The 14,098-nt window shown below is 39.9% G+C and overlaps 2 protein-coding genes across 3 annotated transcripts; one reads left to right on the top strand and one right to left on the bottom strand.

The window, feature by feature from the left end:
* Positions 1–88: 88 nt before the first annotated feature.
* Positions 89–4,580, bottom strand: tefm (transcription elongation factor, mitochondrial). The gene is made up of 5 exons (XM_037763637.1): positions 4,359–4,580; positions 2,474–2,958; positions 1,078–1,227; positions 762–940; positions 89–624 (listed from the first exon to the last, which is right to left on the bottom strand). Exons 1-5 carry the CDS (start codon positions 4,399–4,401, stop codon positions 360–362), a joined length of 1,122 nt encoding a protein of 373 aa, XP_037619565.1. The 5' UTR covers positions 4,402–4,580; the 3' UTR covers positions 89–359.
* Positions 4,581–6,174: 1,594 nt separating this feature from the next.
* LOC119484661 (arf-GAP with dual PH domain-containing protein 2-like) lies at positions 6,175–12,532 on the top strand. 2 transcript variants are annotated; one of them, XM_037763635.1, is made up of 12 exons: positions 6,175–6,344; positions 7,005–7,284; positions 7,775–7,905; positions 8,755–8,846; positions 9,096–9,184; positions 9,312–9,424; positions 9,539–9,685; positions 10,834–10,917; positions 11,007–11,069; positions 11,201–11,278; positions 11,396–11,624; positions 11,721–12,532. In XM_037763635.1, the coding sequence occupies exons 2-12, from the start codon at positions 7,197–7,199 to the stop codon at positions 11,747–11,749; spliced, it is 1,143 nt and encodes a 380-aa protein (XP_037619563.1). In that variant the 5' UTR covers positions 6,175–6,344; positions 7,005–7,196; the 3' UTR covers positions 11,750–12,532. The 2 variants fall into 2 exon arrangements, with proteins under 2 accessions (XP_037619563.1, XP_037619564.1); XM_037763636.1 differs by lacking the exon at positions 6,175–6,344 and having other exon boundaries at positions 6,816–7,284.
* Positions 12,533–14,098: the final 1,566 nt, after the last annotated feature.

Here is a 14,098-nt window from a genome sequence, read left to right as displayed (position 1 = left end):
GCACTTTGATTGTTCAGGTACTGATGTTGGTTGCTGATGAGATCATTGTAGTGTTTTTCATTGTTGTAAAAAAAAAAAAAAGTTATTGCATAATCCATAAAACATTTTAATACAAACCAACAGGAGTGAAAAACCTCAGACGGCAGGAAGATGGCAGTCAGCATTTACCGTGCAAGTGTCAAAACCGAACATGTAACAGTAAGAATATTCAGTACTTAATATTTATCATCAGCAACCACCAAACCTGTTCAAGAGGTAAATGTTTGGTAAAAGTCCGACAGGGCTCAGAGTGCCACCCAGGAGGTTTGTTTTGGTGGATGCGGTGCACGGTTCGGTCATGAGATCAGTCCATGTGTCGGCTAACTGGAAGATTCACTGAGCAGCTCGTAAAAAGCCACAGCCTGAAGCAGAGCGTCACAGAGTTCCTCTCCTCCTCTTCTGCTGCCCATCTGAAAAGAATTCCTGTGCTTCACCAGCAGCTCCGGGGGGAAGTTTATCCTGGGAAGCGTCTGTGTCACCGACTCCGTCATCAGCTGTCGCACTGTCGGCGCTCCGCTGGTCCGCGACTCGCCCACCATGAGTCCAAAGTGACGTCCCACAGCAGGTCGCATCATGTTCAAAACTCTGCAAAGGAAGGAAGAAATGAAGGAGGGAAAAGTCATTTCATGAACCGTCACCAACTTTAAACAGTTGCCACAAAAAAAAAATAACACGAAAGGCAGAGCACATTTCAAAATAAATGTCATGTAAGTGTTTCCCACCTTGGAGGAATGTTGGCCTCAGCTGGTGTGTTTCTTGGCTCAAGCAGAGAGAACAGCATGGCCTCCACGGTCCTCATGTGGGCCATGATGGGGAACAGAGCCGTATTCTGGACTGAGATGGAGGATTTCTCTATTATGTAAAAGTCAGCTGATGGGAGGAGTGTCACAACTGTGGAGACCTAATAGCAGAAAAGAAAAATTTCAAATTGTGCAGTGAGTTCCACCGAGATGTTAATAAGAAAGTTAAAACAAAAGATTTCAATTAGTCACTGTGTAAAATGTCAATAATTACATGGACTCTGGTATTTATACTCACATCAGTCAAGTAAGCAGAAGCCATGTATGTTCCCCTCAAGAAATTTGGACAATCCAGCTGTTGCCAATCCAGCACCATCATCCCACGGTCCACATGAGCCCAGGCGATTTTATTAGTCCCACATACTAGTGACACAATGGTACTGGCATCCTATGTAAACAAATGCAGAATCATGACAGGTGGTCACAGTGAATCATCCTGCTTTCTACTTTAACATTTAATTTGACAACTGAAATGAGGTGAACAGGGGATCTATCGCAGGGAATTCAAAGTTCAGTGTCAGTTATCCATCAGGATTGCCCTCTACACTCCACTGATTTTACATGTAAAGTCAATTTATCAGTTACAGGGAGTACGACAGCACGTGAAAGCAGTTGTATAATATCTTCTATGGTTCATGGAGAGCTTTGTCAAGAAATTTAAACCTGCAGTAGGCAGAATGTTTTTGGCATTGTTGGGGAGAAAAATCCATAATAACATTTCAGCATATTGTAATTCAAGTGTTCTGTGAGAAAACTAGACTTCTGCACCTCCTCATGGCTCTGTTTTCAGGCTTTAAAGAATCTAGCCTGTGACGGGAGACTTTGGCCAATCACAGGTCATTTCAGAGAGAGAGAGCGTTCCTATTTGCTGTTCTGATCAAACGGTCAAACTAGGCAGCGCTGATCAAATATGAATCAATATTCTGTTACTGTAATGCCTATGTCTCTCCCCAAATGTTTTCAGAAACATCTTGTAGTGTACTGTTTAGCTGTAAAATTAGAAGGTTTGTGAAATCCTCCAGACGCCATTAGGAGCACCGGAGGACACAGAGGCATATGATTTTTTTTTAGATCACCTGTCTCATGCACTACTGTCAGGATATAGTGACCGTTTTATAAAAAATAACTTTTTTCAAATCATATTTGCTCCATTTCTACTCACTGCTGCTTTAACTCAAATGACATTAGTTGAATAATTTTGGCATATTCTTAACACAAATCCTGCATTACAAACAGGATGTGTAGAGTTTTAAAAGAATGGGTGTTTACCAGACAAGGAGGGTTTAACAAAAGCTACTATCAATTGTAGGAAATCCAGGATCCAGCAACTAATATACTAGGGACTACAGGTCAGGATATATCTGCGTCTGCGGCATTGATTTTAACAGTTTTTTTTTTCTGTATCTCACAACTTAATAGAAGTGCAATACTAAATTGTAAGAGTACCCCTTTCAGTATCTCAGGCAGACCAAAACCACCAGTCAGCCTTGTATAACCTAAATGTAACAGAGGAGCGCACCAGCAAACACAGAGACTTAAACCCGAGTCCCAAAGAAAGTCTCTACTTGGCCACCCCCCAGTTAAGTTCATGTTTACAACTCTGGCAGGTGTGTGAAAACGCACAAGGACCTCACCTCCAACCAGGACCTGTCAACCTCTGGCTTGATAAACTTGGCCAACTGAATCCTCACTTTCTTCTCTTTCTTAACCGGGTTGAGGATGGAGTTGAACACGGTGACAGCACTTTTGTGCTTCAGCAGCGGTACATTGACAACACTCTCCAGAGTTTTAAAAGGTCCATTTTTAGTCCTGTACTCCACAAGGTTTTGAGACTTGCGGCCTCTGAGGAGCTTGACACCGGCCAGCTCTGACTGCTCGGCGGTGTTGAGCAGCTGCAGGATGGCGTCTCGTTGCTCAGAGGTGTAGCAGGCATCCAGGGATCTGTTGTCCTCATTGCAGGGCTCAGATGTGGAGGAGATGGTGGCGTTCAGGGTCTCGAAGCCTGCCACGGGAACCCGGCTCCGCCAGCAACATGTGCACTGGAGATACCGCGGCTCCAGTTCAGGGAGGCAGCCGTGCTGAGGGCGACGGAATAATCCAGACTGTCCTGCATGCTGACCTGCAGAAGACACACAACAACATGGAGGTGACTCGTCAAATCAGCCTGTTTGGATAGCATAAAATCTACTACAAGTTGGACTCCTAAACACATTAGTAGAGAGCCATTGTGTCAGTTAATTTAATGTGAACTTGTCAAATAGACATCAAGGCAAGGCAGCTTTATTTGTAGAGCACATTTCAGCAACAGGGCAATTCAAAGTGCTTTACATAAACATTCAAGAACATTGAGACAAAGTGCAAAAGAACATTAAGACATAATTAAAACAGTTATAAAAACATTAAAGATTAGAAAATAAAAAATAAAAGCTAGGATAGAAGCTAAGAATAGAGTATAACACACAAGAGTAATAGCTCTAGTGCAGTATATAAGATCATTATCTGGTTTAATAAAAGGCAGTGCAAACAGGAAAGTTTTAAGCTTTGATTTAAGAGAACTCAGAGTCGGAGCGGTCCTGCAGGTTTCTGGGAGCTTGTTCCAGATATTTGGTGCATAAAAACTAAACCCTTCTTCTGCATGTTTAGTTCTGACTCTGGGGACATTAAGCAGACCTGATCCAGATGACCTAAGAGGTCTGGATGGTTCATAACATAGCAGAAGATCAGAAATGTATTTTGGCCCTAAACCATTTAGTGCTTTGTAAACCAGCAGGAGTATTTTGAAATCAATTCTCTTGAGAGAGACAGGGAGCCAGTGTAGAGACCTCAGAACTGGACTGATGTGAGACACTTTCTTGGTCTTAGTGAGGACTCTGAGAGACAGGGAGCCAGTGTAGAGACCTCAGAACTGGACTGATGTGAGCCACTTTCTTGGTCTTAGTGAGGACTCTGAGCAAGACAATGAGCCAGTGTAGAGACCTCAGAACTGGACTGATATGATCCACTTTCTTGGTCTTAGTGAGGACTCTGAGAGACAGGGAGCCAGTGTAGAGACCTCAGAACTGGACTGATATGATCCACTTTCTTGGTCTTAGTGAGGACTCTAGCAGCAGCAGGTTCTGAATCAGCTGCAGCTGTCTGATCCATTTTTTAGGAAGACCAGTAAAGACATCATTACAGTAGTCAAGTCGGCTGAAGATAAATGCATGGACTAGTTTTACACAAATCCTGCTGAGACATCAGTCCTCATATTCTTCTTGCTATGTCCTTCAGGTGACAGAAGGCTGTCTTTGTAATTGTCTTTAATATGGCTGTTAAAGCTCAGCTCAGAGTCCATGACTACACCAACAGCAGACATGAGACTCAAAGGCTGTGTGTCTAAAACAAATACTAACACAACCTGTAAGAGTTAAAGTTAGCAATGAAAACTAGCTGAGTTGAGTTAGCTTAGCATTGCTAGCCGGTGAATTTAAATGTATGTAAACAAGTAAAGTACCAAATATTTCATTATAAACAACTTACTCCTCTGAGCGACAGACGACAGAACTCGCCTGGCGACCCACATCGTCGTTAATTAAAGTAAATAATGGTTGTTTTCTGTCTATAACAGCATCACACTGTAGATCAGACAGGTTCAGCAACTTCAACCTTTTGGCTTGTTGTCCGACGGTTTTCAATCAGCCGACGTAGCACCGCGACACCGCTGCTCTTTGGTTCCGGCTGTGTCTGGCGGATTGCGAACCGTCGTTAAAGGTGTATGCCGCCACCTGCTGTATGGGAGTGTATGGAGCAGGGGTCTGCAACCTAGTTCACATGTTGCTTATACAGTCATGCAACACTTAGAGGAGCCATTCTGCTGCATAATAAGTACTTTTAATACTTTAAGTTTGCTGATAATACTTGCATACCTTTACTGAAGTAAGACGTTTATTTGCTATTTTGACTTAAAAAAGAAATCTTAGATTTCGAGAATAAATTCTTAATATTGCATAGTCATAGATTTACGAGAATTTTTTTTGTAATATTATGAGAATCAAGTCAGAAGTTTACAAGAAAAAAAGTCGTAATATTATGAGAATAATGTCATTATGTTTAAGAAAAAAAGTCGTATTAAATAATAAAGTATATAATATTATAGTCAGAATATTATAAAGTAATAATTTTACGTGTTATTTTATTTTTTTCACGTTAAGTTATGACTCTATCCTAGTAATATTACAACTTTTTTTCTCGTAAAGTTCTGACTTTATTCTTGTAATATTACAACTTTTTCTTGTTAAGTTATGACTCTATCCTGGTAATATTACAACTTTTTTTCTCGTAAAGATATGGCTTTACTCTCGTAATATTACGACTTTTTTCTCGCAAAGTTATGACTTTATTCTGGAAATCTCCGATTTTGTTTCCCTCAATGTGGCCCTAATACTCCGTAGTACATTGCACTTTGGCCCTCACTGCTTTAGACTTATATACTATATACTTACACTGTAAACTGTGTCACATTCATCACAATGCTCAAATGTTTTGCGTCTCCATACAGATTTTTTTTTTCTTTGCCTAAAATGGCTCTTTTGATAGTAAAGGTTGCTGACCCCTGGTATAGAGTCCTACTGAGCTGCGTTAATACATATTGTTTATTATTATTATTATCTTTTACTCCAAAATGTGTGGTTTATAGATTATAAAATATGTTGAATTGATATTGATTAAACTATCCAACCACAAAGTAGTTCAACCAGCTATAATATGAACTAGTTGCTTATACAGTAATGCAACACTGAGAGGAGCCATTGTGCTGCATAATAAGTACTATTAATACTTTAAGTTCATTTTGCTGATAATACTTGCATACCTTTACCTAAGTTAGATTTTGAAAACAGGACGTTTACTTGTAACAATTGTTATTTTGACTTAAAATATCAGAATATATAGATATAAAATACATTTATTTATATGTATTTATATCTTTGTCTGAACATTTCTTCCATTCCTGCAAACCACAGCCTCCAAAATGATCATAATTCTGAGCCAACGACTCTGTAAAACAGTTCCAATAAGCTTCATGAAGGTGGGATCTTTTTTTGCAGAGCTGTTGTATTCGACTGCATTAGTGATCAAGCACCAGGTACCAAGTTAATAACTAATGTATTTATTACCAAGGTAGCTACCTTGGTAATAAATACATTAGTTATAAACTGGCAAAGGAATGTGTCTATTAGCTTGTTTTGTAGTTTGCCTGCCCCCTTGTGGCCAGAATACATCAATGCAGCTTTAAATTTAGATATAAATACACCAGTGTTTCAGCCACTTGCTTTGACTTTATGCATTTCAGCAACAGGGAAGTGCTCAGACTCCATTATTTTGTCTTTTAACCTCCTGTCTTCACTGGAAGTATGTTGTATTATGTAGTCAGGCTATATGACCGCCGCAAAAAATGTGGAAGTGTTTTCCCAACTTTGAGAAATTTATATTAGGGTGTGAGCACTGAGCAGGAACAGCAACCAGAAGGTAAGACACAAAACAACAATAGTAAAAGGGGTGCCCCGCATAAGGTCAATACGCTGTCAGATGTCACAAATAGCTTATTGTAAATTTTATCAATTGGTCTCTATTTATGGGTTTGTGTTTGAAAGGTGCTGCACACTCACACACACACTTGTGTGTTCATTTAGTCTGGCTGATAAGACCTCTGTTTGGGTTAAAGTTGAATGGAGCTTTATTGGGAACCACACAAGGTCATCAAAATCCATATAATATTAAAAAGAGGTAAAGGTATAATTCTCTTGCTCTAATAAGTGGGTAAAAATAAAAAACAGGAGATTCAGGGAGGTGTCAGTCAAGCAGAGTCATGTCTTGAGAAGAGGTTTAATCAGACATAATGCGTGTAAACACACATGTAGGTGGACCAAAAATGTGTAGAGCCTTTAAAACTTTGCATACTTAAATAAGTAAATAATCATATGAAATGTAATTAATTAATTGAAATTCATTTAATTTAAATATTTCAGATATTTACAGTGTAAACCTCGCCCACACAAGTCAAACCCACAGTTATGAGCTACACACGAGTATATCAGCCTCTTACTGTAAGTCAATCGCCCTGTTACACGATGACGTCGGTTTCACTTCCTTTCTCTGTTATTTCTGGACCTCTGCGTTTGTGTGCAGAACAATAAATGTAATGATGCTGTGCTGGTAAGAGGAAACGCTGGGCCACTGCTGGCCTCTGAGAAGAAATGATGTTTTCCACCTGCTACAGAGCAGAGCAGCTCTGTACTGTTCAACATGTGGAGTTAATACCTTGTAGCTCTTTTGTTGGGACTCACCTGTCAATCTGACTGAAGCAAACAACCTTCACCTATGGCCAGTCTGGACAGAAATAACAAGATCCTGCTTGATTTGGTGCGACAGCCGGGTAACAACTTGTGTGCTGACTGTGGAGTTCCTGGTGAGTACGCTGATAAAGATTCATAACCACATTATAATCATTTTGATATGATATCAACTATACATGTTTTGTCAAAGACCATCATACCTGATCTCTGTGTGAGTGTTTTCTTTGTTAAAGTTAAAAGAATGATGACCAGTAACCTGCGTCAACAGGCCATGCAATGTTGTTTGTTAACAGAACTCTCTCCAAAGTCATATTTTATAACCGTGTTTTGTAATATACTTTCACAAGGGGAAGTGGTGGCCCCTGTATGTTCTGGTATGACCTCATTGTTCCTCCTGTAACACTATGTCGCCATCACTGAGTAAAACAACAAATTAAATTCTTAAATTAAATTAAATTTACACACAGATTTGCTGTTATTGTCACTTTATTGTATTATGCACTGTATTTGCTGCTCACACAACTAGAGTTTATACTGTATTTAGTTCCTTCTTACAGTGTAAACATTGTGATGTATATATATATTTATTTCTTTTGTTCACAGAGCCGGACTGGGCCTCCTACACTCTTGGTATCTTTGTGTGCCTGAACTGCTCGGGGATGCATCGTAATTTGCCTGCTGTCAGCAGGGTAAAATCTATACGTCTGGATCTCTGGGATGATTCACTAGTAGAGGTATATGTTTGTAGTTTGTATTCATTTCGTATGGATAGTCATATTATTCATTTATTAAATTTACATTTTTATATATTGAAAATTTTCACAGCCCACTTAAAGGACCAGTCTGTAACAATTAGGGGGATCTAATAGCAGAAATGGAATATAATATTAATAGGTATGTTTTCTTTAGTGTATAATCACCTGAAAATACAAATTGTATTTTCGTTACCTTAGAATGAGCCGTTTATATCTACCGTCCTCTTCACGGAGCCGGTCGCCATGTTCTACAGTAGCCCAGAACGGACAAACCAAACACCGGCTCTAGATAGGTACATTCACGTCTTCGCGTTTTTTCATTTTCACGTTTTTGCATCGGCTATCATAGTTCTCCTACAGGCTTGGCACACGGGAGAAATTTCTATTGGTTGCAATCTGCAACCTCACCGCTAGATGGCGCCAAATTCTACACACTGACCCTTTAATACTCGGACAAATATATACAAACATTTATATATTTTTTTAGCTTTGATTTTTTAAATTATTTTTCTTATTCTTATTCTTCCTCTTATTCTGTTTATTATTCTGTATCTATTGTATGTGCATGTGACAGATAAAACCTTTAGATTTTGAATCTTGAAACCTAATCTGTCCACCACGTTAATGCTCTATTTTATTCAAGGTCATTGTTGAAGACCTTACAAAATGGATACTGTACATGTTTTGTTATTGAGGTCTGTCTAACTTGTAACTTGTTTCTGGTTTTACTAAATCCCTCCTCCTCCTCTGCGAGACACAAATCTAAAAATATAAAACGAAGGTAATTCTTGTGAATTTTCCTAAATCTCACATCCTATATGGTTTCAGTTCATGCGGAAGATGGGAAATTCCGCAGCCAAAGCCATATATGAGAAGTGTGTCCCTCCCTTCTTCTACCGGCCGCAACAGAGAGACTGCATGTGAGTGACCGTCACCACAGTCCCCATCCATTCACCTCATTAACCCAGTGAAAGTGAAAAGTGAAGTATTTCTAGTGAATGGGTGTGGAGAGGTACAGTTAGAGGAACAAACACTGAGAGTTGGGTACAGAAGTGGAGCTATTAATACAGACGATATGAATTAGACTCATTCATCAGTGACATGTTTTCTGTTATTTACTTATCTTTCAACAATAAGGAAACAGTAATGAGTTTTTTGCTTTGTTGTAGTGTTCTTAAGGATCAATGGATCCGTGCAAAGTATGAAAGAAGAGAATTCACAGGAGAAAACAACTACGTTCAGCAAACTTATTGCTCAGGTAATTATCCTGCCAAGATAAAAAATAATCTTCCAATCAGCAAAAATATTCAGAATTATGCATTTGTTTTTGTATTTTATAAGAAGTTTAGTTCATCTCTCTCATTTATTTGATGTATCTAACCCAGACCCGATTGAGTTGACACTGTGGAAGAAGGGCAAAGACAACAAGCAGTTTTTAAAGAGGATCTTCTTGCTGTCCCGGAAAGACTTCACCCTCAGATACTTTATTAAAGAGGACGTGAGTTTTGCCACATCAATATTTCGTCTACAACATAATATGAGCATTAGAGTCAAATACCGTTTGTTTCTAATCTCTTGAAATCCTTCCTCAATCCTTCTCTTTGAAACCAAGTCCAAGCTTCCGAAAGCTGTCATCACCATGAAGGACCTGAATGCTGTTTTCCAGCCGGAGAAGATCTGCCACGGTCACGGTCTGCAGATCTCCTACATGCATGACAAACGCACGAGGAATCTGTTTGTTTATCACGAGAAAGGACAGGTGAGCTTGAGTGCCATTATAGTGCTGTTTTATTTCTACTTTTAACAGATAAATGTCTTGACTGTATAGAGTCTCTTATACCTTTTGAATATCACACCAACTGTGATGTACATGTCAAAGACTTAGGATGTCTGTAGCTCAGTGGGTAGAGTGGTCATCGTTTAACCGCAAGACACTGAACCCCAAGTTGCCCCCCGAGCGCTTCACAGCAGCCCACTGCTCCTACGGATGGGTTAAATGCAGAGGTCAAATTTCATGTATATACGTCCTCTACATATATGCTAATTAAGTTTAAGGGTTTTTTTAAGCACAAAGGCAATAGATCACAATATCAACAAAACACCAACAAATGCAGTTGCGAGCTAGAAGAAGGGGAACCTTAAAATGTTGTACAAAAGCATCTTTAAAATGTACATACTGTATACCTAAAAAAAAGCAGAAAATCTCCACACTGCACGCATTGTACTTAACATACACAAATATACTGCATGCATGTGTCATGGTCGTATATATTTAGGAATAATATTGGGACAGACACTCTCCTGTGACTCTATTGCTGCTACAATGTTAAGCGTGCCAGCAAACTCAAGTTCCTGTTTCTCTTGACATCATTGATGCAGTGTCATTGTGATCATGCATGTTCTGCTTGGTACAGTGGTTTGACAGCTAAACTTAGGAACAAACTGTTATGCGACACTAATTGTAACTCATTCAGATGGGTAGGACTGCTGCCAGTAACCTACAGATCGGAGTAGGACAACAGAAGCTGCATCATATGTACAATATTATCAGTGGGTATGATCCTCAATATTTGTGTTCTCAGATAACAATGGTTCATGCTCAGCATAACTGTAATACCAGGACCGCTGTGCATTCATGTAAAGTTTGGTTTCAGGATTGTGTTTGTTTAGTTTTTATGTTGAATGTCTTGTGCTTCTTTGTGTTTTATTTGTCTTCTGACATCTTGGGACCATATTGGATCTTTGGATTTTTGTTTCTATATCTGATAATAAATACAGCTTTTATGTTCAGCTATCTTGCTTTGTAAAGCTCTCTCCTTTTGTATGTTACTGTCCAGACAGTGTACTTGCATGGATGTAGTTTATGTCTTCCTGACATGCTCTCCTATTATATCTGGTGCCTTATAGGTAATCGTAACCTTGTTCAATGCTATTCGGGCAACACGCTTGGCATACCTCCAGAAGAAACATCCCACTCTTCAAGATAATGACGTGAGTAAAAAAATTTCAAAAAGATTTAGCTTGGATAGATTGTTAAAGTTCAAGTGTTAAACTGACTTTTGTGTTTCCTCTTTGCACAGTTAATACCTCAGATAACGGGACGTTGCCTGAAGGAGGGGTACATGGAGAAAACTGGCCCAACGGTTCGTAAACTACCTGAGTTTATTACAAAAGTTAATTTGATTTATTTACATTTATCTAACAAATGAATTAGATTAATTGTTTTCTCTCTCTCTCTGCCTCTATGTTCCTTTGTCTGTTTGTGTGTTTTCAGCATCGAGAGCCATTCAAGAAGAGGTGGTTCACACTGTGCTCAATGAACAGAAAGCTTCTGTATTTTAAAAATCCACTGGTAATTAACAGATAATACTTACTACCTTGCACAACATTTCTAGGAAAATATGCAGCTATTATCCTGAAATGAAACTATAGATAGTTTTTGCTGAGTGCTCTTCTTTGTGCTGTTTAGGATGCTACAGAGCTGGGTGCCGTCTTCATTGGCACAGAGAGCCACAGCTACTCTGCTTCAGAGGGCAGAGGGCGGAGCACGAGGGGAGGCCGCTGGAACTGTGGCATCACGCTGAAAACGCCGGAGAGGGAGTTTGTGTTTATGTGTGAGCAGGAGCAGGAGCAGAAGGATTGGCTGGAGGCCCTCAGAAAGGTCATCACTCAACCCATGACCCCAGAGGACTATGCTAGTAAGATACTGATATTAACACCTGATGCAGTGCAGGTAATGTCTTCATGTGTTTATCATATGTGAACACTCACTCCTAACTCTTTCTTTCTTTTAGATGAAGCCAACATGAGAAGAGGGACATGACTGGAGGAGTTCAGTACAATAAGCATCGTGTTGGGACATAACAGACTGAAAGCCTCTTCTTCTTGTCAGTGAGGGTAAAAAAATGGAGTCAAACTCTCTCTTTTATAACTGCAATAACTGCTCGACACCTCCACTGGCAAACGATCAACTCCAACACTTTGCAGTCTGTGATTACATCTTGTGACACCTCGGAGAAGTTGATATCAGAGCTGAGACGTCGGCTGCTCATCAGAGGCTTGAATTTATTACATTGTCGTTGCCACAGCGACACCACATTAAAGAATTCTTTGCAATACTTCAGTAATACACTGGAACCAAATATTGTATTTATTAAAGATAAGGTAAGAATAAGAGGATAGGACTTGATGTATAGTTTGCAATTGTTTGTATTTTATGTTTCACTCAATTTGCACATTTTGAAAAGATTTTTTTCCACACATTGTCATTACAGCTGTCTATATAGTTTTCATTTTAATAAAATGAATACACAACTGATACTTGCTTTTAATATTTTACCAATTCTAGAGGTATAGCCTGTACAGAAGTATATATTCCTCTTCAGTAACAAAGTACAAAAACCACAGTATACTGTAGTGATGTATCACAGATGACAGTTGAGGATGATGCCTTCCTGTCATAGCATATAGGCAGGTGTTTGTGATAGACAACTAACCAGGCCAAGCGGTCTAGATGGGCCCTTTTTAAGGCATTTATCATTTCCGTTTATACTGTGTGCTACATGGTGCAATTCTCTAAATAAATGTGTGCTTAATACGAACACTATGCAAAACTTGTGGTTTCTGCTGTTGGGTTTCTATGGCGCCTCTTGACAGGCGCTGTCTAGCTGGGGAGGAAAGTAGGAAGTCTCTCAATATTGAGAGGTCGGTCTGTATTTTAAGCAACGATGGAAAGTAACTAAGTACATTTACTCGAGTACTGTACTTAAGTACAATTTTGAGGTACTTTTGCTTTACTTGAGTATTTCAATTTCATGCTACTTACTTCTACTCCACTATTTCTGATGGAAATATTGTACTTTTGCACACTACACACTGCAGAAGACTTCATAGCTCTGAGAATATCTGGTGAATGTACAGTGGACGTTTGTGCAGAAATAAATGCTGCAGCTCCTCCAGACCAACAGAGGTTTTCCGTGTCTTGTGAAGTGACGGGGCTCCGCAGCGAGAAACGTTATCGTCTCCGACCGGCTGCCGGTGTCTCCCTCCGACCGCGGTCGGGAGGCTGAGGCAGGAAAAGCCAACACTAGGATCAGCAGTGATTCATGGAGAGACCTTCGTCTGGTCAGCTAACATTACTGCCAAGCAGCTGAAATATAGAGTGATATTGTGGTTTTAGCTGACGTGTGTCGCCTCACTGTTTTGAGTGATGCTTGTTCATGTCTATTTAGAGCGAGCACAAGCGCGAGCCAACGCTGACTTTCGTTGACTTAACGGCCACTGGTGTTGCTGTTAACAAGCAATTCTGATTCTTACAAACAGTCCCTTTAATAGCCTACTTTAAGTACATTCTGTTAAAGGGACTATTTGTAACTTTCAGAAATGCTTGTTAACAGCGACACCTGTGGACGTGAAATCAACGAAAGTCAGCGTCGGGCTCGCGCTTGCTCGCTCTAAATATACCTGAACGAGCATCGCTCAAAACAGTGAGGCGACACACGTCAGCTAAAACCACAATATCACTCTATATTTCAGCTGCTTGGCAGTAATGTTAGCTGACCAGACGAAGGTCTCTCCATGAACATGATTTAGATCTGATCCTAGTGTTGGCTTTTCCTGCCTAAGTGCAGGCTGAGGCAGCGGGGCTCTGCAGCGTGTCTCCCTGCTCTCTCCGCCCGCAGTCAGAGAGAGCAGAGGAGACACCGGCACCCGGTCGGTAACGAGAAGACAACATAACTCTCTGTCGAGCTCTGTCACTTCACAAGACACGGAAAACCTCTGTTGGTCTGGAGGAACTGCAGCATTTATTTCTGCACAAACGTCCCCTGTGCATTCACTAGATATTCTCAGAGCTAAACTAACTCTTCTGCAGTCTGTAGTGAGCGCGCGTTCACGTCTACAGGTGGAGCGAGCTGAGCATATGCGAGCGTGCATGTGTGCCGACCCGCTACATTTATACGCTTACAAAGTTACAAACAGTCCCTTTAATATAGCTATTTTTACTTGTAAAGTTAGTGAAATCTTGGATGTAGGACTTTTATTTGTAACAGGAAATTTATACAGAAAGCTATTACTACTTTAAAAGATATGAGTACTTCTTCTGCCACTGATTTTATGTCACAGTATGTCATTATACTGTATTTCTTACTTTAAAAAAACTACAAATGCTCTC

Source organism: Sebastes umbrosus, chromosome 3 (genome assembly GCF_015220745.1).
Source record: "Sebastes umbrosus isolate fSebUmb1 chromosome 3, fSebUmb1.pri, whole genome shotgun sequence".
Lineage (NCBI taxonomy): Eukaryota > Metazoa > Chordata > Actinopteri > Perciformes > Sebastidae > Sebastes > Sebastes umbrosus.
Note: the sequence above shows the minus strand (reverse complement) of the source record. Positions and strands in the feature narration are given on the sequence as shown.